Genomic DNA, 24,062 nt, shown 5'->3' with positions numbered 1-24,062 from the left:
TGCTGTCACTCACCTGTCTAAGAATAGAAGCACAGGCCCGTCACAAACTTTGACGTGTCACACTGAGATACTGTATATATAATGTGTTCAAAATTGCAGCTGTGGCCTTTATCCAGGTGTAGCATTTACCCCTCTGTTTATTTGCATTTAGGTTTGAATCAGCCTCAGAAGTAGGCACCTCTATTACAGGGTGAACAAAAAAAAAAAAAACGCATACAGACCGAGGCGGCGTAAACAAAATAATATATTCGCTTTTATTTTCCCAATTTAAAAAGCAATCATTTAAAAAAATCTTCAGTTTTCAGGCAGTACGAGCGGCTCTTTCAACAGAAACTTCTGTTAGTAACATATGCAGAGCAAATGTACCCTTTTAGATCTTTGCTCCACTGATCATATAATTCATCTCGCTGCCCTAAACAGTGAGTTAGCACACTTCGGTTCTTACAGTAGCTTTTCAGCAGAATATTCAGTGGTGTCCACAGATATATCCTCCCTCTGCAGGAGGTTGCACCTACAGGGCTGTTCTTTTTCACTCTATATATTCTTCTCTCTGGTCACATATTTTTGCATTTGTGGAAACCCAACACCCAGCTGTGCATCTCTTTAAAGCCCACTGACCCCCAGCTGTTTTTATAGTCTGCATGACTGGCTTTTTGATATAAACAGTGCAGAGGAGAAAAATCTCATCTCACCAGTTCAGAGACCTGGGATCAGTTCCCTGGTGGCAATGCTACCTCCAGCTTGGCGCATTCCAATAAACACAGTTGTCATGGGCTGGAAGCTCGTGAGGGATCTTGTAATGTTGCTGCACTAGCGACTCCTATTTGGTGTGGGTAACTGCACAGAAGGGGTGAGATCTGAGAGCAAGAGCTGGCTAATCCTTTAAGGTAATAACCCCCTTCACTCAAGCGTGTTTGCCTCACTTTGATGTTTAACCTTCACTGTGCAGAAGGATCCAATTGCAGAGTCTGGCACTGAAATTTTTTTAAACAATCGTTCTACAGGATGATTTCATGACATTATGAAGCAAATTTTGCAGCGTGGAACTTGCACGAGTTCGATGCCTCCGGTGCGCGCGCACACTCTGTGAATAAGGAGACGTGTTGTGTTCAGCAGTTACACAATGAACAATGATTTGCATATTCATAGATTCTGGGAGAAAGGAGGAGGAGATGTAATTTTAAGAATTTTAAACCAGGTAATTGAACTACTTTGTGAAGGTAAAAACACTTCAGACACAAATTATTATTCCGCGCAGCTTATCTTTAATACTGTGTTTCCTAAAACATGCCTGGAGGAGAACTTGAGCTTCGAATGTAGCTACTGAAGCTTAGAAAATGATGGACAAGTGAGCTGAAATCAATATGCAACCAGGCTTCTGGCAGTCAAGAACTCCTCCACAAAATAAACTGTTATTCTCATCAGAAAACATACCATAAGTTAATATTATTCCCTTTGTTGAATTATTGCCGCTCATTGTGGACAGACGTTCACATCTCACTTGCAGCAACAATATTTATACCTGATGTTACCCATAGTTTTCTCTCATTATTTGTGAATTTTGGCATCTCTTTTTAGCTCTCTGTTAATGATTACTGCACCCTGATGTTCTTCTTATATCTCTACAGTCTTCATTTTCTGTACTCTGTGGCCACAAAAGAGCAGCGCGTTCTCCATAAAGGCTGCTGCACTGTGAAAATGCTTACTTAGATATCAAGTGTCATCTAAACTTTGTTACGGAAGATGTATTACCCATGATGTGACTGGTGAACCATGTTGGGCTCGTGAGGCTAAGTGACTATTTTGCGTGGAATGCATTAATGTAATAACATGATTTATTTGTCGTGGTGAAGTGGGAGACCTGTAAATTTGCATTGTGCTTTGATTTCAAATGGCTGACTGAGAGAGTGATTATAGTGTCCGTGTGGTGCTCTGTCCGTGCAGTTACACTCCATTAATACAGTCGATCAGCCTCTTTTTCTCACATTATTCTGTCCACTTCTCCCTCTCTGCACTAAAGTCCTTATTTTGCTCACTTCATTTCCATTTCAATTTTCAGTTTCTATCTCTGGACACCTTTATCTGAATTATTTTGGAGAAATACTGGCTCTGCAACACCAGAGGCAATCACCCACCTATTCTGAGGGCACTTTGAATACAAGTTAAGCCATCTGCAACCTGCAAAAACACAATTAAATTAAACAGAAAATAACCTTTCTAAATAGCTTGGAAGTTGTGGGCCACAGACTATTGGCCAAGCAATAGTTTAAAATGGAAAGCGTTCATTGGAGGCTATTTGAATTATTAGCATCTGCCTTTTCAAATGTGTTCATCTGTTACGATGTAATTTCAGTTAGAATTGACAGTATTTTATGTGTGTTTTCTCTTACAGAAAGCAGTCATCACTAACGTTTCTCCTGACATCCTGTACCTGTTCAGAGTGCAGGCAGTGTGTCAACATGATCTGCGCAGTGATTTTAGCCAAACACTGTTGTTCAGAGGTATGTGGTCACAGCAGGTGTACTCCAAGGCCTTTGTTCTTTCTTCAAATGCACTAATAGATGGATATATAAATATTTTATGTCCCTCCCTCTTTTGTTTCACAGCTAATACAACAAGAATTTTTGAAGGATCTCGAATTGTGAAGACTGGGATGGTTAGTTGACCAGAAGATGGCAGTGCACATTTCTTTTTGCATCTCAGTGACGTTCATGTCATATTCTGTTGGGTAACCATTTCCCCCCCCCCCCTCTCTGCCCATCTCCCTCAGCCCACAGTTTCTCCTGCGTCCTCAGCAGACATGGCTCCAATCAGTTCTGGTTCCTCCACGTGGACGTCCTCTGGTATCCACTTCTCCATTGTCTCCATGGCAACAGGGATGGGCCCCTCTTCTAGTGGCAGCCAGGCCACGGTGGCATCGGTAGTGACGAGCACCTTGCTGGCAGGCTTGGGTGTCGGCGGAGGGGTCATCTCCTCCATGCCCAGCTCTGTTTGGCCCACGCAGGCGCCTCAAGCCACTCAGAACCCCACTCGTCCATCCACCGCGCCCGCAAAGTCCAACAACGAGCAGACGCCACCTCAGGGCTCCGAGACAGACAACGCGTCTGAGGAGAATAATGCTCCGCACGAGGGTGAAGAGGAGGGGGAGGAAGGCGAGAAAGATGGGGAGAAGGAGGAGGAGGAAGAGCAGAAGAAGAAGAAGGAAAAGACTGGAACTGACAATGGGGAGAAACAAGCAAACAGCACTCTGGCCAAAAAACCTTTAACCCCCACCCCCGCATCCACAGCCAAAGAGAAAGGAGAAGGGAAACCTACAGTTAAAGGCACCACAGTACCTCCGAGCACTGGTGAAGACGTGGAGAGCAACCCTACAGGTGTAAACCCAGTGTCCACTCAGGAGCCGCGTAATAGCAGCGTAAAGACGCAAATTCCCAAGAATTTACCTACAAAGATCCCCACTGAAAATGAAAATGCAAACAGCTGGCCTTTCTCTGTCCACACTGGTGAGCAGGACATTTCGATTCCTGTGTTGTTGTTTTTTATTTCTTTTTTTTCCCCTCCTCATACTGAAAAATCTTTTGAACTCTTGTTAAGCCTTTTTTCCCTTGTTGTCGGCTGTTGTGCCAGGCAAGACTTCTTTCCAAAGCACAGTTCTGTAAACACCACCAGCACTTACAGACACCAGTTTAGCAGAACAAATAACTTGATATAAGACGCTAACTACACTGGTTACCATCTCGGTCAAAGACGGAGCCCCAGGCGTTTGTGTCACTACAACACAGAGACCTGAAGGAAGAAGTAGGCTGTCTGCCAGAGGGACTGCGCCTCAAGGAATTCCTTTAAGCATGTTTTAAAAGAGTTTGTTTCGAGGGAGAGCATTTATGAAGATGTCTTTGCCTCTTTTTTTTGTCTTATTTCCCCCTCAACAAACCATGAAAACACTAGAAGTGGCACTGAAAAATGTAAAAAGGCAGTTGCCATTAGTGATTATCAATAACAATATAAACAAACAACACTGCGGTTTTCTTTTGAATCTGATCAACCAACCCAATCACATTGTTTTAATCATCTAATTAGAGTTAATCTTGAGCTCTTGTAAAATGTGTTTGTTCTCTCCTTGATTTGTGTTTGTGTTTGTTTTTGTTTTTTTCCATAATGACTTCTGTCTAGGCTTTTAATTTTAGGAAACAATTTATTTCGTGAACATTATAGAATTAATGGAGAAAAGCCTAGCATAGTGTCCCAGCGTTTAACTGAAGAGAAGACGGCAACGCAAAGACTAACCCTACTCTGTTCCAAGATTTCCATTTTATCTGCGAACAAAACATCAGAATAGCCTTTAAATATATTCACGGAGGCATTTTATAAGAGCACAGATGAAACTGTATAAGTCGGTACGACATATTTAGACATTTAACATGTGTTTGTTTTGTCTTTCAGACAGAACCACCATGTCCAATGGGATGCCGCCACCTCACCCGGGGATGGGCAGGATGGTGTGGATTGTCCCCTTGGTGGTGGTCTCTGCTCTCACTCTGCTGTGCCTCATCATGCTGCTAATTGTGATGGTCTACTGGAGGTGAGAGAGAGTTCACAACCTCATTCCCGGGGCTCCATCTTAGTTTGTTAGAACAGTAAATTGCTATGATGAAGTGCTGTAGCCTTTTATTAAAAATAAAAAGCCTTATCTTTACTGGGTGTGGGGATGATGATGTCTCTGATTCCTCCTTTAGAGGTATAAAAATACAGCTGCCCCTCACTCACACTGGACCTCTTGAATGCATTTTTTTTTCTCTGTTCATGTTTTCTACTAAGTAACCCACCTGCGTTTAAGTGTCCTCAGCATGGTTTGGGCTTAGCAAGGGTACTAATGCTGCTTTCTTCCCTTTGCTTTGTACATTTTGCCCATCACCCACTTGGGTGAGGGGCAGGAGACCTGAAGGCCCCGCAATGCCAGCATGGGTCCCAGCTGTGTCTTCATCTGCTGGGCTAATTTCCAGCCATGCTATTGGAGCCCGAGTAATTACACAGGCCAGGCCACAAGCACATGTCGGCTGGTTAATGAGTAACAAATGGCACTGTAGGCTACTTCCTCAGCTGGTCCTGTGTATATTTACTGCCGCTACTTGTAAAGGATTTTATTTGTTTATACACTCTTTAGAAATAAATATTTGAAATGTGTTAAATGCATTTAAATGTTTTTTTGTTTTGTTTTTTTGATTTGATCGCCACAGCAAATGTTTATATCACCTTGCTGTGACAGATAATAAAACAGTGAGATATAATTAAAAGCGGGGTTATTGGCTCCACAGAGGTGTAAAAAACCAGAGCTGAAAGCAAGATGACTGTACAGATTCGGTTAGCGAGAGTTTGGGTATTTGAGTAGAAAAGCAGGGGCAGCTTTGAGATTTGAAATGGCCATCGCAGCTGCTGTTGTGACAGCTCAGACAGTTCACAGACAATGCCTGCTTCCCTTAGGGAAAAGGCTACGGTGAAAGATGAAATCAAGCCGTTTACTCTTCATCCTCTGCGCGGTCTCTCTTAGTGACACAGAGGCTAAACCCGTGAGTTTCTCTAGTTCCAGATGTTTTGTTCATTATCATATCGACTTAATTCCACCATACATTTGATTTTTAGAAGCGTCTATGGAGAAATGTGTGGCCAGTGAATTATCTATTAAAGCTTCCCTGTTTGGGTTTATCTGAGGTTATGAGTCTGGTGTTAATTGCTGGTGTTGCCCATCTGGAAGCCTGTGAGGCTCAAGGTGTTGGCTGAAAACTGACAGATATAAAACCGAGAACAAACCCAGTCCCACCTCTTTTTTTTTTTTTCTTTCTTTCTTTTCTTTTTCTTCTTAATTGGAATTCATTAATAAAGCTGTTAAACTGGCCTTAATGCAAGCTGCTCTTCTGAGAGTCAGGAAGACGACATGGACGATGCCGATTAGTTAGCAGGACCACATCTGCCCTCAAAGGAGGCCATTAGATCGGGAGGCTGCGACTGAAACCGGGGGGAGCGCTCCTCCCCCGTTTGTTTTCACCTTTCCTCTCTCGCGCTCTCTTTTCTCTCTATCAATTCTCTCTGTCACCGTCTCTGTTTGGCTCCTCTCTTTGTGCATTTTCTTTTTAAATGCAGTTCCACCTTTTTGTTTCGGTTTCATCTCTCTAAGAATGACTAGCATCTGCTCCCTCCTCTGCATGGCGTACAGGTAGGGTTAAAGCTGGGGTATGTTAGCACTGGGATGAAACGTGGGTCTTATAGGACAGATTGCATGCGAGTTGGTATACCAGGTGTTCCGGTTCCTCACTGGTTGTTGTCAGTCACGCTAGAGCTGCTGATTATTTTTAATGCACAGCTGACCTTTTTACAAATCTGTTTTAATATCACCAGATAAATAACCTCAATACTTACGAAAGAGCATGGCTGCTTGCAGTTTGTCACTCTGTGAACTCTGAACTTCAGGCTGTATGAAAATTTTGATTGAATTGTCCTGGCAGTATTTGCAAAGATCCAGGCTTTTTGAAACAGCTTTTTGAGCAGCAGCAGAGGCAGCAGCTGCTGCCAACAATGAGTATTTACTCCAGAAAATGCATCTTGAAGTTGATTTCCTTGTCTTTCAAAGTCCCTTGAAAGAGGCCCCGAGAAGAGAAAATGTGTTTGGATTAGTTGTCTTCGGTTTGCATAAAGAGCCAAATTCGGCTCGGCGCTGCAGCGTGTCACCGTGAGTTGTTTACCTGGTCCCTATAGTCAGCGAAGGCTCTGTTTCCAGGAGCCACTCACTCTGTGTGCGATCAGCTGTGTCCTAACTTCTCTGGGGTTTTCATTAGGAGTTTTCTGCTGTTGTCATTCTGTTCAACATTTCTATGCTGATGTTGACGGACCGGATCTGAGAACAACCGGCTAACGACTCCCTCAATACACTTGGCTGCATCATTTGAGCTGATAGTGGGTGGGTTTACTGTGCCACATTCACTATACTTATCTCTCTGGGTCCCTGCAGGAGATTTTTCCAGACAGCTCACTTTTATGTGGAGGAGAGCAGCTCTCCACGGGTGGTGGCCAATGAGAATATCCCAGTCATCCCTATACCAGGTGAGCTGTTTTCTATACTGTGTCAGAAATTTAATTTATCAGTTTTAACGAGCCAGCGTGTACTTTGTCACACATCAGACTGAAACGGGACTTGCATGAAGCCTGTTTGGTATGATTTGTATGTGAGGTTGTGGCTTTAAAAAAGTATTGTATTGTATTAGTTAATGTGCAAAAAAAAAAGTTGAACAACAAGCAAGTTGAAGTTTGCTAAAAGTGATTTAAATGAACCAAAAAATAAAGTAATGGCTGAAGTGTTTTCTCAAGTTCTCCACCGCTTTAGGCTAACAGTAGCAGATCAGCATTTGTTTGCTAAAGGTAATCCATAAATGGTTCAGGTACATGATAGTGCCAGTGAAGAGGTAATTTATCAGACTACAAATATAAGGAATCACTGTTGCAGATGTTCCCATTGCAGAAATTTTGAGTCTGATCTAATAAATCTGTTTTTTAACCATAAAAAGATTTAAGACAAAACTTAAATTTAGTTTATTAAATCTGTTCTGTAACCTTAAAAATAGTTTTTTTAAGACATAAACAGAGGACTAATGGAATCTTGACTGACTTTTATCGATTTATGTCTACTGATGTATTGCACATTTACAAGGCGTCATTAAATCTTTTCAAAGGGTTTTCTGTATTACCTTAATGTCTGCTTTGCAGTTTCTGTTCATTTACATGTGAATTGACTCCGGAAACAGCACTGTAGAAGTTGTGTGACTGGCTTTTCTTAGCCCTTATTGTCCCAGGCAGCAGTGGAGTGGCAGCTAGTCGATATCAGACTTTACTTTCACAGTCGCTTTAAGCTCAGGGACATTTCAAGGCTGTGACATCAGTCGAGCTATAATCATGATGCTAGTATTGACTCTGCATGCACTCTGTTTTTATTGCTCTTTCTTTGTTTCTTCCCTTGTTTCTCTTGTTGTTTGTTTGTTTGTTTGTTCCTCTCTTTCCCCCCACTATATTTTCCCTCTGCTTATCTATTTGTGTGTATTTGTAGTGATTCAGAAGTTTGAAATGGAGCCGTGGGACCTTTAAGCCCACCTTTTGTTCAGCTTTATGTCCTGTCAAGAATGGGCCTAATCAGCCTTAGTCTATTACACTTTCTAGCTGCCACAAAGCCACATTTCACCCAGAGCTACTCTGATGAACTGATCAGGCTGATAAGTCTCTTGACACTAATATAGATGGAAAAAAGACACTTTGATAAATGACCAGATTAATAGGCAAGAATTCACCTCTATGCTGTAGCCACTGAGGCAAGTAAAAGCCTCGGAGGCCCCAGCTGCTAGTGTGTATTAGTTAAGACATTGGCCAGAATCGGCAGCGATGACAGCTGGGTCTCCTGCACTGTCCCTGTGTGATGCTGACCAGCCTCATCAAAGATCTTTCATGTGTGATTTGGAGCTGATTTGGCTCAGATGAGACAGATGTGTCTTCCTGTACAGCTCAAAATGCCAAAATCTAGGTGTTTGTGATAGAGGTCACTTGGTTATTATTATTATTTTTTAAATCTTTTCCTTTTGTTAAAAATAGTCTACCAGTCTCACTGATGTAGTGATGCCGCGTAAAAGTAAACAAAGTAAACAAAGTCACAAATTTCTTTAATTTCTGTTAGTGAGTAAAAAAAGCGATGACATAATGGGCACTTGCTGTTTTTACTGCTTCCCCTGCAGATGACATGGAGGCCATCCCTGTTAAGCAGTTTGTGAAACACGTCATGGAGCTCTACAAAAACAACATGCAGGGTTTTGCTGAGGAGTTTGAGGTACTCTTTTGACACAACATTGTGAAGCATTGTTAACCCTCGCTGCGTACAGAGTCGTGTTTTACATCAGAGCTGGGTTTTGTTGGTCTGCATGAAGGAGCTAAAACATCCATTGTTGCCTTTTAGTTCTACTCTGCTTTACGTTACCTACAAACTAAACAAGAGGTCATGTATGCCAACATGCAGCTCTTTGATTGGGCAGTTTTGACAACTTTGTGCTGACAGCAGCTCTTGCAGTCCTTTACTACTCATTTATATTTACAAAAGAAAAGGTCCTGAAGGTTTATTGATAAAGGCATCATCATGAATGGAGATGAGCGAGTGGAAAGGGTACGAAAAGCTTTTTAAAAGAATTACTGTGTTGTTGCTGCGGTTTATGTATTTCTTTCACTTAGACAAAGAACCATAAAATCGAGCCAATCCAGTGGATCTGCTTTGCTTTCACGCCACAAACCTCGCCACACTCTGCTCGAGGGAGGAACTTTCCTCGTAGTCTTCCTCTGTGTAGTTTACCGCTCAGCCATAAAAGGCCGATGGTATGTTGTTGTCACCGAGTCAGACAGGCTGTGTATCTGTATCTAATGTAATCTCAGGCAAGTTCGATCAATCTAAAGGTCAGAGGTCAAGCTTTATGAAAATCTTGTGACTGCAATCTTCACTTTCCATTATTTTATAGATACATCTACTAAGGGGTTTTCACACCAGTCCAAACCCAACAAACCAAATGAGAAGTTTCCAGATTTTCTTTGAAGTAAAAAAAAAAAAAGAAAAGAAAAAATTACGTAAATTTGCGTAAAAGCACATAAACTAGTGCTGATACTGCTAAACTACTGAGCGCAGAATTTATCTTTTGTGCACGCTCTCTCCAAATGGGCCTGCCAAATCTGAACAATGGTTGGACATTATATCATGCACACACTCGTGCGCGGGGTTGCTAATTTTGAACAGATGGTTGAGAGAAAGATGGAGAGAGAGACCAGAGTGATGAAGGTTAATTAGAGAAGGTCTGTCTGCCGGTTGACCGGACGGGAACACACTCTCTGTGTAACTAGGTTAAGAAAGGAGGCAAAAGCTTCACCCCCAGTGTATTCCTTCTAATTGGGGTCATGTAATGTGATGCCTGTGTGCGCAATGTTCAAATGCACCACGACGAAGCCGTTTTGGATGTGATTGTTTTTTTTGGGGGGGGTGACTGAATGCATCGTGCTGTAGAAAAGAAGAAGGCTGTTCTACTAGAGGCTCAAGTTCAAGCCCTAGTTGCAGCAAGCATCTGCTCTGAAGCGTCCTTGAATAAGGCACAGAATCCATGCTAGAGGTTCGGCTTTAAATTGGGGGCTATGAGCTGTGCACAGGGGAGATCTGTAGGGTGGAAAAAAATAAAACTTCCCCAACAATATAGTATCAGAAAGAACACTAAGATTTTGAGTAAATATAACTTCTTTTTAGAATGTAATTGTGTTAGATCTAGCCTCCTTAATAAAATCAATTTCTGTTTATTTTTTTTCCTCCCTGCAGGAGGTCCAACGCTCCACAGCCGACCTGAAAATCACAGCAGAACATTCCAATCATCCTGACAACAAGCACAAAAACAGATACATCAACATTGTGGCCTGTGAGTCAGCTGTAAAATCTGATTACGTCTGCCGCTTTGGATTCCAATAGTGTTCATAAAACGGGTTTTCATCTTTTTAATAATTCTCACAAATATGTCAATGCTTCCCCTTAGACGACCACAGCCGGGTGAAATTACGGGCTTTGGCAGGAAAAGATGCCAAACATTCGGATTACATTAATGCCAACTATGTGGATGTGAGTTCAACCAGCCACTTAACATTGTTGAAGGTTTACTTTTCTTTTTTTTGTTTTTGAAATGGAAAGGTTGCGAGTCTGAACCGCTTCAGCTGAACAGCGACTTGAATGAAGCAATAGTGCGATGTGAAACAGTTATTGGCAGTGCTAAACGGCTTGCTGACAGCTTTGTTTAAAATATCAATCGAGGTGTCCAAGTCATAAACCTGACAGATAGTAATAAAAAATTTTAAATTTATATTTGAGAAATGTATTCATGCATGAATACGTATCATTACTGTCAGCTCAAGGAGTGAATTTCATGACCGGCAAATGTTTCGCCAGTAAATCGGTTGCATCAGCTATATCAGGAATATTGATAGAGGAGTGATTGCATCTTACCAGTAAACAACACTCCCTCCACTCTCCTGTTTTCAGGGCTACAACCAGCCCAGAGCTTATATAGCTGCTCAGGGCCCTCTCAAGTCTACATTCGAGGACTTCTGGAGGATGGTGTGGGAGCAGAACACTGGAGTCATAGTCATGATCACGAACCTTGTGGAGAAAGGAAGAGTAGGTTCACTTTGATCTATCACATAATCGAAGCAAACATTCGACTGTAATTCAGATAGGTTCAAATGTAACTCTGTGCATGCTGTGTGTTTCAGAGGAAATGTGACCAGTACTGGCCAACAGAGAACAGCGAGCAGTATGGAAGCATCGTGGTGACCCTGAAAAGCACCAAAGTGCACGCTTGCTACACATTGCGCCGTTTCCTCATTAGGAACACTAAAGTTAAAAAGGTAACCAGACACTTGCACTATAATAAACTTTGTCTTAGTGGGTTGAACCTGCTGAAATATTGAAACATCGACATCACGGTCCAGTCAAAAGAAAACACTGGTCAACATCTGCCTGCTTCAGAAATGTATTTCGTAAATATGAATCTGCTCTAATGGCAGAGAATTTTTGTGTACTCTGAAAATTATTAATATTGTTCCAATTTGGAATTAGTGGGAAACATCTGATTACACTGAACAGATCAACGGATCAAGCAAAGGTTGTATCCATGTGTAACATGAGATGCGTCATGTTTTTTTGGAGGGGGGCGCGGGGGTTTGTGGATTATAATTAAAAACCTTCCCAAAAAATGAAATCAGGACAGATTTATAAGGGTAATCAGATTTATCAGGTCACATTTATCCAACATGTTCTCTCTGACTGTTAAATCTTAACGCAGCTTTCATTATCATTCATTTTGGTATGGTCCCCACCCCCCGACATTCAGTAACCATAGCGACTACCTTGCACCAGTCATTTCCTGGAAACGAATATTTAGTAACAACTATTCTTAATATTAGAACTTGTTTTTGTTGTGGGGATAGAACTTTAAGTGATTGTGGGCAGGTTACAGAGTAAAATGTCATATTCATCAAACCATTAGTGAGCCCTCATGTCCTGTGAACGGAGGCCGTGCCAAATTTGCGTCAGGACAGAATAAAAGCAATCACTGAGAAATATTGATTTGTAGTATCCCTACCCTCTAAGGGATTATGTGGACCCAAACAGCACAGAGCAGTCACAGGATGTCCTTGTGTAAAGGTGAACGGTGCGAGTTTTTCTATTCATTCATCACCCATTTTTCTTTCAGTAGCCAGCCGTACACAGTTCATGGGTAACCACGGGGAGATCCAGAGTTTTTTGTACATGCTTACGCTAGGACACGCATTATAATGTTGTAAAGAACAAATAAAGGCTTTATTTTTATTTTATTTTATTTTTTCTGTTTAGAAATGCTGAGTGGGAGATTTCAAATGCTATGCTGTTTATCTCCCGACTATTTTGTTCCGTGCTCAGAAATGTTGTTTCTGATGTCTTTCAGGGGCAGAAGGGGAACCCGAAAGGGAAACTAAATGAGCGCATTGTGGTCCAGTATCACTACACTCAGTGGCCTGACATGGGAGTACCGGAGTACACCCTTCCTGTCCTCACCTTCATCAACCGCTCATCTGCAGCTCGTGCTGCAGACATGGGCCCTGTCCTGGTGCACTGCAGGTACATCATTATTACTTAGCTCCTGGGCTAGATGAGTGTTACTTATTAGCATTAGGCTCATATTTGCTGACCTGGCCAAAAGCTTCCTGTATGGGTTTGCTTATATTGCTTGTCGCTCTGCTCTTCAGTGCAGGCGTGGGGCGCACCGGAACATACATTGTCATTGACAGCATGCTGCAACAAATCAAGGACAAAAGCACAGTCAGCGTCCTGGATTTTCTCAAACATATCCGCACACAACGCAACTACCTAGTCCAGACTGAGGTAAGAAGCACTAAATAATCAGTTACTCTGGGAAATGTCTCTAAAGGTCATCTCTGATTAAAGATGGATAGGGAGTTATGAAAGCTGTTCACTTTGATACTCTAAGCTCAGGTAAAGGTCACGCTTCCTGCAGTTTCAATGCAACACGCAGAGCAAAATGTGATGTGGTGAGACCAGAATGAGTCCATACTGGCTGTCCTCTGGCAGCACTTTAGTCATTTTTTTAACTATGGGATGATTGGTCATAGTTACCTGCTGCCCCTATCCATTTATATTCCTGCTATCTTCTCTATGAGATCAGTTCACAGACAACTGTCAGGAAATGTGATGTTGTTGTCTCTTCCACGGTTTCATGTAAGCTTTTTAGTACCAGTTTACCTTGGAAAAAACAGTTAATTTAACCAGATATTACATATTTTATCTTAATACCCTCACTAAATGTTAGAGGCAGGTATTGTAGTTTTGATTTCACTGTCAAAGATTTGGATGTTACATTAGAAGTCCACAATGACAGGCTCACCCACCTCACGGCATACAACCCTGAGAATGTTCAACAAAAAGCAGACTCCTGGTCACGCTCCTGACCTGCAAACTCTTCAAACTGAAAACTGCCTTTTGGTATCGGGCTCATAGCGGCAGACCCAGCTCTGATCAGCACTGATGATCCTCACCGTGAAAGGTTCAGTTTGACAGAGAGGTTTCTGCCTGCTGTCAGTTTGACGTCTGCAGTGAAAGATTTCCAGGAAGCAACTTTTAAAGGGGAATCGGACAAATTCAGATTAAATGTGTTTTCTTTTTTTATTTCTTTTGACTGACTGTACTAGTTACTCTGCAGAATCCAATATTTATTATCTAATCATTTATATTTTAATTAAATATATTGTTTTTATAATGTCTGTAGATGTCTGATATTTATCTTCAGTAAACAATGCTAAAACTTGGCATGGAAGAGTACTTGGAATTAAAAATGTATAATAATAATAAGTTTTTTTTCCTAACAATCATTTTAAATAAGCATTTTAATTAATAAACTCACTTTTTGTCAATAAAAGTAAATCTGCTTGGTGGCTATAACTGGATGAAGTCTAGTTCTTACGTAATTTGGGATACATCAGCTTTTTCTGGTAAGAATGGCTCCTTGAATGGCTCCTTTGTTCTCCACATGTCCATCTTCCTCTTTTTTTTTTTAAAGCTCTTTGGGAATCATCTGGTTGGAGGGAAAACACTATTTTGTGCCTGTTGTCTCTGGCTTTTTTCACATATTCAACAAAACAAATGGGAACAAATTTTGTGCTTTTGCAGCAGGTTACCAGTAGCAAAGTGCCTAAAGATACAATTTAAAATCAGTTCTTTGCTGCGTTGTCTTTTATGTGTTGACACATCACTGATTCATCCTTTGAGTTTGGTGCCTTTTTATGTTTGAATGATTCGTAGGTCAGTGTCAAGTGACTTAACAAACAAAACAAAAAATTCCTGTGAGACTGTTTTGGTAAAACGACTGGACTGAAAATGAGCGAAAAGAGAGCGTTGTCAAAATAAAAACGTTGAAACACCTTCAAAAAGCCTGGAGAGATATTGCTGGAGACTACTTTAAAAGAATCTGGCTCCTTGGAAGCAAAATATAAAGATACATTGAAACATTTCTGAATGCTGTATACCTTTTGTCTCCCACCAGGAGCAGTATGTTTTCATCCACGATGCTTTAATGGAGGCTATCCTGAGCAGAGAGACGGAGGTGCCCGCCTGGCAGCTTCACAGCTATGTCAACAGCGTCCTTACACCCAACTCAACAGGCCGCACACGGCTGGAGAAGCAGTTCAGGGTTAGTAAGCGCGCAAGTCTAACTAGTCGCGTTAGACGAGCTGTCTGCGTCAGCAGTGGCTCCATCAGCTGCATTTGAGGTGGTCTTTGACTCAGAAGCTTGTTAGCAACACGCAGGCGGCTTTCCACTCGCAGACAGAAATAAATTGAGAGCGTCTCTGATGTTGATGCTAATAAAGTCATGTCTGTCACCCCTGCCGCCTTATGCAAAGCTTGATGAATGTTTCATTAAGCTCCTGCTCTTTCAACATCAGGAGAGACAAACTAATTGCTCCCACATAATGTCACTTCCTCCTGAGATTCACATGCTTGTTATTAATGTGAAAGACTTGCTGTTAATTTTGGGGTTTAAACAGTATTATATCTTAGTTTTTATGTGTTTGATTTTAATTTACAGCGACTCTCCGGACTAAAATCTAATTTTGCCTTCTCTCTCGCCAGCTGCTGACTCAGTGCAACACACGCTTTGTGGAGTGCTTCAGCGCCCACAAAGACTGCAACAAGGAAAAGAACCGCAATTCCTCAGTGGTTCCCTGTGAGTATTTACAACAGCATACTTGACATGGAGCCGAGGCTTCGGCGAACCAAGGTCATGTCGAACAAGCTCTCGGCAAGAACGTGTTTAAATAATCTTCCACGAATCGTATCAATCTTGTGTTGGTTAATTTTGTAAATGAAAGGAAATGAGAATTGGACTCAGATTTGCTTATGGCAGATTTTGCAGCCTCTCTTTATTCATATTTCCAACATTAAAATCGGTTGCCGTAGTCCTATAAGTTAATCTTTCCATGCCTTGGTGAAACCCTGATGATGGAAAAGGAGGTCCTTGTTGCTATAGCAACAGTCGGGACTGGTAATAAATGTGTGCATTATCAGTCAGTGCAATATTACAGAGGCCGGGGTTCTGATTCAAAATGTGTTTTTCTATCTCTGCCTCTCAACAGCGGAGCGAGCAAGGGTTGGACTCGCCACTCTGCCTGGCATGAAAGGAACAGATTACATTAATGCATCCTACATAATGGTACAGTGTGATAGCTCCTGAGAGATTTTTTTTTTGTTTACTCTTTGTCATTGTGGGGTTTTTTGTGTTTTGGGGGGTCTTTTTTTGAAGAATTTTATTGACTGATGTTTCCTGTCTTGCAATTGTTTGACAGGGACAGTGCTGAGTGTCTGAGAAAATAGCTATAAATGAACCAGAGTTAGAGCTATAGACTAGTTTGTAGCTGTGTCCCTGGCTAGTTCTGAAAGAGCGATCTATGTTTAAATGACAATGATGGTGATTGTGATGTGGAGGTTACAAGTAGGTCCATAATTTGTTGAGCAGAGACATGAATGTTATAGTTCTACCTCACAAAACCACCACATTGTCTTTACTATGTGATCGGTTCTGCAGCATTTTGCTGAATCTGAGCAGAGTATAGCCCTGAACATGTCACATTTCATCCTGCTGCTTCTATCAGCAGTCACATCATCAATAAGAACTAGGGACTGAGTTCCATTTCCAGCCATACATGCCCATGCCATTAACATTGCCTCCACCCTGTTTGACAGATGACGTGTCATGCTTGTTTCTCTCCTTCTCCGTATTCCTGTCTCGTCATCATGCTGGTACATTAGTCTCGGTCCATCGGTCTGAAGTCTTTGTTTCAGAGTTCTTTTAAATGTTTCCCGACAAAGTCTGATCTGCTCTTCTTGTTCCTGAGCGTAACCAGTGGTTTGCACCATGTCGTAAACCCTCTGTATTTACATTCATGAAAGCATCTCCTAATTGTTTATTTCAAATTACAAGGAAAAACTGCAAAACTAACCACATTGAATCTGCTTCAGATGTTATGTCTTCTTCATTTGTCGTGAAATTACAAAGCTTCACCTGGACATGAAATGTGGTCGTCAGTCAATTCTTTACTAAATTTTGGATCTCTTGTATTAAAATGCCTGGAATTCTTAAACATTTAATTCGAAATTTTAATTTCAACAGAACTCAAATCTGCATTTCATCCACATTTCAGTTGTTTGATTTAAAATCACCTGTGGTGGTGTACAGAGGCAAAATTACTTTTTCCACAAATTATGGACCTAACTACGTTTAAGGTTTTTTTTGGTGTGGGAAATATTTCATATGCATGAGTGCTGTGGCCTTGAGAAAAACTAAAAGCTCACTGTCTGTCATTTCAGGGCTACTACAGGAGCAATGAGTTCATCATTACCCAGCATCCTTTGCCTCATACCACCACAGACTTCTGGAGAATGATTTGGGACCATAACGCTCAAATTATTGTCATGTTGCCCGACAACCACGGCCTGGTAAGTAATGGAGGAAGATTATACAATTTTTCTCTGAAGTTTCTTATTTGTCTGTCCCGCAGTTTCTGATGGACGTGCGCCGTTTGTACGTGAACATTTAGAATGAAAATGAATCATTAGTGAAAAAGTAAATACCAGGTTTCTTTCATGGTTTCCCTGCAGGCTGAGGATGAATTTGTTTACTGGCCGAGTCGCGAAGAGGCCATGAACTGCATCGCCTTCACTGTCACACTCATCAGTAAGGACAGACTGTGCCTCTCCAACGAGGAGCAGATCATCATCCATGACTTCATTCTAGAGGCCACACAGGTAGCTGCTCCTCTGCCTCATTACATCAGTGTTGGGTTATTATTACATGACGCATCACGTCAGGAGTTCATCGTCTTTATTACATTTTATTTCAGTGGGGAAATGCTGTAATGTGTAGAATCCTAATTAAACATGTCATGGGTGTGCGCTCTTCTTCTCCAACAGGACGATTACGTTCTGGAGGTGAGGCATTTCCAGTGCCCTAAATGGCCAAACCCTGATGCCCCTCTCAGCAGCACCTTCGAGCTCATTAGTGTCATCAAGGAGGAAGCCATGACTCGAGATGGCCCCACTATTGTGCATGATGAGTATGTTTATATTTACCTTTATGGCTTTTGTGATGAGAAAAGACTAAATAATCTTTGGGTTAAGGTTCAAGTTAAGTTAATCTAAATGTGAAGAGTTCAGAAGGGAAGGTCTCCTCAGATGTTAACTTAATTTTTGGTAGATGTGGTGACATTGTAGGGTCTTCACGAGTGGGATACAGATGGAGTGCTTTCCATGGCTTGGGCTTTGAAAAGTCCTTAAGTGTGTGCACTTGGAGGATAAACCAAAACGCCACAAGTGTTTTTAGTAACCAGGCAACCAAAACGTTTTCCATGTTCCCAGCTGATGTCTTTCCTCCAGCCGTCTGTACAAATACTTAGCTGCTGTTGGTAACAGCAGCGCCTATCAGAATAGTTCTCATTGCACAATGTCCTCACAGTGAAAAATAAATCTGTTTGCTCCCTGTAGTTGTCAAAGAGCAAAAAAACAGCCCCAGTGTTCCCCCACTCATTTCTATACTAGGTGTGAACATGATGGGATGCTTATGACTGACAAGGGAAGCTGTATGCAGCCAGGTTTTTGCTTTCTTTGATTCAGTGCAGTGATGATTTTTTTTCTTTATAAATTAACTTGTTGTGAGTCTTGCAGAAAGACACCCAGTAGTATTAGAGGTCAGTGGGAAACACATCTTACTGCCCAATTAATTTAATTTGCTTACAACTTTGCCTTTAAATTGGCACTGTACCTTTTATTTTATATTAATTAATTTGACGTTTTTCTCACTTTTACTTATTCAGTTATTTACAGTGGTGGCAAATGTAGTTGTGCTTTCTATATGCAACTGCATGCATGACTCTTAACTGGTAATGTTAAACCATTCAATCAAACATTATGCAGTTCAACTGGATTCTAGTGCAGAGACTGCCGAGGCATTGTGATTCAAGTGTACTCGCTGACAGCCCTTTCTCTCAGTGTCCGATAACCTTGAGTGATACTGTGTTGTGACATGTCAGTCTTTAGAGCACACAATGAAGATCACAATGATCTAACCTCAGTTTAAGAGTGATATAAGCACAAGGAACTATTCAATGTGAAAGGGACATGGCAAAGTGAAACCGTTAACTTTGGGGGAGGGAGGAAGAACCTTTCCGATGTCTTTGACTAGTACGCATGTGCAGGGCAAAAATAACAATTTATGACACTTAATAATTTTGCCATGCCTAATTAACCCTTTGGTATGAGTTTGTGGTCACAAGCGCTACATTCAAGTCTTCCTTAATAGAACATGATGTTCATTTTGTCCCAATTAGAGTTGAATAAATAAGAAAGCAAAGTTTACTTTTAGGCCTGGCAACATTTTACTTGATAAGTTGCTGCAGAACAAACGTGTAGTGTTTGCGGTTTAAAAAAACAAACAAAACCAAAACAGTAGTCCAGAAACCAGCAGTGACTATGCATAACGTCAGCAGCTTATTTGTAGTAGCTGTATTCAAGCTATAAAGCGACATACAAGAAATTAGCCCTACATATGCAGTCATTAAGGCGAAAACACAAAAACAGGAAAACAGCCAGCAGAGCTGATTCTGGGTATCTCCTCTCAGGTATGGAGCAGTGTCAGCAGGAATGCTCTGTGCCCTCACCACGCTGTCCCAGCAGCTGGAGAACGAGGGTGTTGTCGACATCTATCAGGTGGCTAAGATGATCAATCTCATGAGGCCAGGAGTCTTCACTGACATAGTAAGTTCACACTGTGGTAAAACATCGAGTGCCTAAAATTTTGTGTTACAATTGTCAAATATTTTTATCTTCTTTTTTTTTTTCCTTTAACAAGCATGTCAAACACCTTTGAAGTTGAAGTGGATTGTCTGCTTGCACAGTGCTTTACTGTGTAGTCTACTGTCACCATTTTCCATAAAACCCAACTGAAAACGAGTATCTGCTCCGAATGGGCCTCTGAATTAATGCTAAATGTTGCTCTGTATCTGCCGGAAGTATAAATAGATTTGGATTGGGTTGCTAACACCTTTTGCATATCAACTTCATTAGCTTGCGATTGACATTGTTGCGTTTACAGCTTGTTCTGCTGCCCCCAAGTGGCCAGAAAGTCAATTAATACTGCCTTAAGCTGCATTTACTGCTGCATTGATTATTTTCTTGTCAACAGCAGGCAGAAAAACAGGCTGGCAGATACACAAATTGCCAGGTGTCTTCACATCAAGCACACTTTTCATTCAGCAGAGATGGAGCTCCATTAGTATTCTTGGCTTTGTCCAGTTTTCCTTAAGCTCTGTTTTCTTCACCAATTCCTGACAAAATGTCTTTGGCTTTAGCTGCTAAATGCCTCATGGTGTTCACCATCTAGTATTATTTTTTTTAAAGCTTTCTATGGTATGTGGTGAGAATTCATAAATGGATCATTTGGGCAAAAAGCCTGGCGAACTGGATGTTTCTACTTTTTAGGTGACTCACTGCAAAAGTTACTTTCATTCATCTGTTTGTAACAGAAACGTCCTTTGATGGTGGTACCTAGACATGCTTGTGATTATATTAAAAAAATTAAGTGATCTTTAGAGTGAACTTGGTGCCTATTTTTGTGTTTGTGTGCACAGGAGCAGTACCAGTACCTTTACAAAGCCATGCTCAGCCTGGTCAGTAACCGAGAGTGTGGCCTGAGCCCCATGCACATGGACATTAATGGGGCGGTGGTGATCGCAGACGAGTCGGACCCCGCAGAGAGCATGGAGTCGCTCGTCTGAGGACATTCTTACAGGCACTTAATTTGTAAAAATCCGAGAACATTTCTGAGGCCTTTTTGCCAGACTATTGATTAAAATGAATAACCTTATTACTTTTTATACTGATAAAAGTTTTTTGATATTTATGTTTTTGTCCTTTATTTCTTGTCTTAAATGTTATCCTGCTGAGCGTTTGCACCTGTTTTAATTTGACACGAGGAATAAGCAGCTCTGTCCAGTTTGCACTATACTATCAGTGTTACTGCCTAAAATCCAGTGAGCAAAAGTATGACATCATTAAATCCTGGCATCGCGAGGAAACTCGGATCTTGGACCGCGCTGAGACAAACGCGAGGCACGAAGGCCGGGATGCGCTGAAGCGATCCGCTTCCTGATTGTCTCGAAACAAAACTTCACTTCATTTTACAAGCATGAATTATGTCACTTTATCACTTCAGTCAGACTAACTGTTTTGAGGCTCCGCTCCACAGGGGTGAAGCTTTTTATCTCGTGAAGAGACTCACACCTGCCTATATATTATTTCCCCAGTATCTCACTGCTGTCTTGTAAAATGTACCTATGGCTTATTTTGTTAAAGTGTGTTACAACATCTAATGTGAACATTTATTGCTTTTTACAGGGATTTATATTGTTATATTGTTAAATTGTTTTGTAATATATATAAATATATCTATAAATATTATATCCCTAATAGCCAGCCAATGATTGTTTTGTTTTTTTCTTATTTGTCCACCTGCCTTGGTGTAAACTTACTTTTTTTTTCTTCTTTTTTTTTTTAAATAAATGGAGATCTGTAGCTTGTCATGTATTGCCTACAAATCTCCAGCTGTGTTTTTCTTTTCTTTCTTTTTTTTTCTTTTTTTCCAACATTTCTTTGAGCTTTTCTAACCCAAGCGGTCCAAGCTCAGCTGTTAAACATCTGTACCAACAAAATGTAATTGCTCTACATCATTTTTTTTTTCTCCATGTGTTTTTGCAATGCAGTGGATGTAACGAGAATTTATTTTTGACGCTGATCAACACCAAAATTGAATAAATGAATAAATAAAATTCACGTCAAAGTGAAAACAACTGGCAGCGGATTAGTCTTCAACATTTAAAAATCCAAATCCCACATTTTTCTGCACAAACGTTCAAGGACTTCAAGGCCACATTCACAGAGGGATCTTTGGCAGCATGTAGAAGTTGGTTGGGTTGAGTCATTTGAGGATATGTGCACATCAGTTTTGTGGATAAAGATACTGCAGTTTTGTTGTCCTTTATAATCCTGCCAAGCTGATGTGAGGAAACTGCCAGTTTTTCAAGACTTAATCTGGACTCTCTCTCCCTCTCTCTCTGTCTCTCTCTCTGTCTCTCTCTCTGTCTCTCTCTCTGTCTCTCTGTCTCTCTCTCTACATATAGATATATAAATAAATCAAAATAAAATATGGTGCATGCCTGAGCTTGAGATGTGGAGGTGAGCCTTACAAGCATAAGGTTTGTGGAAGCCCTTCACAGAAAGTAGGCAGAGGGACTTCGAGACAGGAGCTAAAAGAGGATAAACTGAGGCTGTTTTAAACTGTGAATCATTCAAGGCTGCTCCATTAGAGTGCCACAATAAAAAAGATGAAGCAGGAAATGAGTAGAAATTGCTCTCAATTAAGGAAATTCATGCTTTATAGTTCATTGTTTTACCCAATTTTACCACAGAGGAGAATCCCCGCCAGGCGTCCTGGTGAAGATGTTATTCAGTGCCTTGTTCAGATGTTTTTGGGTTTTGTTTGGTTTTTTTGGGGTTTTTTTTTGAATAGTTATCTTAGATAGTTATCTTTGTTCGTAATGAAGTTATTGCAGGAAAATGGAACTAGGACTTGGACTTCATGGGACTGAAATTGCTCAATGTACTGTCATCACAAAGTGGATTAACTTATGAAAGGATGGACTATTTAGATTTTATTAAAAGGGGTGAATGTGTTTGCAAATTAATCGATCTGAATCTACATTCATATAAAGACATATTGATATGGGTCATTTTTCTCCCGCTGTTGATCAGTGTCAAAAAAAATTGTTACTTCCATTTAAAATTGTAAACAAACACTGAAAAAAGTCAAATTAGGTGAAATCTTTCTGTGGGGGAGGGGTGATGCTTTATTTGTAACCAAAGATGTGGTCCCGCTTTGGAACATGTTATTGGTTTTATCCTGAGATCTATTAAACCAGATAGAATTTGAAATCCATATTGTTAAATCTCGCAGATTTCCACTGTGGAAAGTGTGAACTTATCCTTTGAGCATGTTTCACTTCTAGCCTCAAACTCGCCTTCCACAAGCTCAAGATCAAAGACATGTGTGACGAGGTTTCAAATTCCGACTGTAAATTGTATTTTATCTGGACTTTACTGCGTTAGTTTGGAACTGTAATTATAACCCATTTTCAACCCTTAACATTCCTCTCTTGGTTGATTTTTGTGTTTTCTGTGTTTTAATTTGATTTTTTTTAACATATATATATATTTTTAAATTCATCTGATAACATCGATTTCCTTTCCACCCGGGAGTTTGCTAAATCCATTGAAACCCCTCTGACATTTGGAGAAACATCAAAACTCCACATGGAAACTTTTTTTCATTTTTAAATTTTCACCTCGTGTTGGTGTGTGTGTGTGAGTGTGAATGCCAGCATCTTTCTCTGCTCACATTTGAAACACAAGTGCTGTAGCTTCACGCATTTACTTAAAAAGGAAAAAAAAAAATCTGTAACCTTTGTGATCATAGAAGTTTATATTTTCATACAAAGATTTGGTTTGTACAGAGGACCTGTAACAGATTGTACTTTTGTGAAAACACCTCAGCAAAACTCCAACAAACGAAGCTGCCCTCCTGAGATCCGCCATGACGATTTAGATCAGATATCAGATATGTTGGTCTCGGATCACTTCAGCTACGCTGGTCATTAACTCTAATCTGTAACTTACGAAAATTCAAAAAAAAAAAAAAAAAGGTTTTGTCAGTCACATTACGTGTTTATATGACAGTATCATAGTTATTCCTATGATGCTATTATATACCATATTATAATATACTGTCATTTAGGTAAATTGTATTGCTCTGCATTGAATAAAGTCTGGCTTTGGGTGCACTGCATCCTTGTATTACATGAAGTATGGAAAATAAAATAAGGAACCTGCTCTCCATGTCGCCCCCTGCTGTCACACTCTCGCCGAACAACAGTGGTGGAAGACGTACGCACAATCCTGTGTGTTAATATATGCAAGTGATTTGCTCATTTAAATCTTTATACACTGCCGTGTCAACCTATCACATCCTCTAATTCATATTTATACTCATGATGAAATGACTGTAAAATCCTAATACATCGAGTAACCCGAGCTATGAAATAAATGTGGTGGACTGAAATATTTCCCTGTGAAATGTAGTGGAGTAGACATATGAAGTGGCATAAAATTGAAAATCCGAATGAGCTGAAATGGCACCATAGGTTCATTTTCCCCTAATGCCGCACTTTATTTTGGCAGAAATTGGCACTGTTAAAAGTATTGTAAATTAGGGGTGGGTTTGAGTCCGCCTCGGGCTCTTTTCTCTACTCTTTCTGGCTTTCGTTTTGCTCTCCATCTGAACTGTCACTATATAAAAGGTTAAAAT

General features: G+C 40.7%; 1 protein-coding gene across 1 annotated transcript in view; it reads left to right on the top strand.

Moving 5' to 3' along the window:
* ca16b (carbonic anhydrase XVI b) overlaps window positions 1-23,593 on the top strand; it is a 116,161-nt gene extending 92,568 nt beyond the window's left edge. Inside the window, exons 10-29 of the mRNA XM_005927501.3 lie at window positions 2,393-2,501; window positions 2,607-2,656; window positions 2,771-3,503; window positions 4,441-4,579; window positions 7,001-7,092; window positions 8,766-8,857; window positions 10,373-10,469; window positions 10,584-10,666; window positions 11,084-11,218; window positions 11,314-11,448; window positions 12,528-12,700; window positions 12,829-12,964; window positions 14,640-14,786; window positions 15,227-15,320; window positions 15,730-15,806; window positions 16,961-17,089; window positions 17,252-17,398; window positions 17,564-17,706; window positions 19,267-19,402; window positions 20,275-23,593. Coding sequence (XP_005927563.1) covers window positions 2,393-2,501; window positions 2,607-2,656; window positions 2,771-3,503; window positions 4,441-4,579; window positions 7,001-7,092; window positions 8,766-8,857; window positions 10,373-10,469; window positions 10,584-10,666; window positions 11,084-11,218; window positions 11,314-11,448; window positions 12,528-12,700; window positions 12,829-12,964; window positions 14,640-14,786; window positions 15,227-15,320; window positions 15,730-15,806; window positions 16,961-17,089; window positions 17,252-17,398; window positions 17,564-17,706; window positions 19,267-19,402; window positions 20,275-20,421 — 2,994 coding nt within the window. The 3' untranslated portion in view covers window positions 20,422-23,593. The remainder of the gene's footprint in view (window positions 1-2,392; window positions 2,502-2,606; window positions 2,657-2,770; window positions 3,504-4,440; window positions 4,580-7,000; window positions 7,093-8,765; window positions 8,858-10,372; window positions 10,470-10,583; window positions 10,667-11,083; window positions 11,219-11,313; window positions 11,449-12,527; window positions 12,701-12,828; window positions 12,965-14,639; window positions 14,787-15,226; window positions 15,321-15,729; window positions 15,807-16,960; window positions 17,090-17,251; window positions 17,399-17,563; window positions 17,707-19,266; window positions 19,403-20,274) is intronic.
* The last annotated feature ends 469 nt before the right edge of the window (window positions 23,594-24,062 follow it).

This window comes from Haplochromis burtoni, unplaced genomic scaffold, assembly GCF_018398535.1.
Source record: "Haplochromis burtoni strain Fernald_Lab_line unplaced genomic scaffold, NCSU_Asbu1 Contig_100, whole genome shotgun sequence".
Classification (NCBI taxonomy): domain Eukaryota; kingdom Metazoa; phylum Chordata; class Actinopteri; order Cichliformes; family Cichlidae; genus Haplochromis; species Haplochromis burtoni.
Note: the sequence above shows the minus strand (reverse complement) of the source record. Positions and strands in the feature narration are given on the sequence as shown.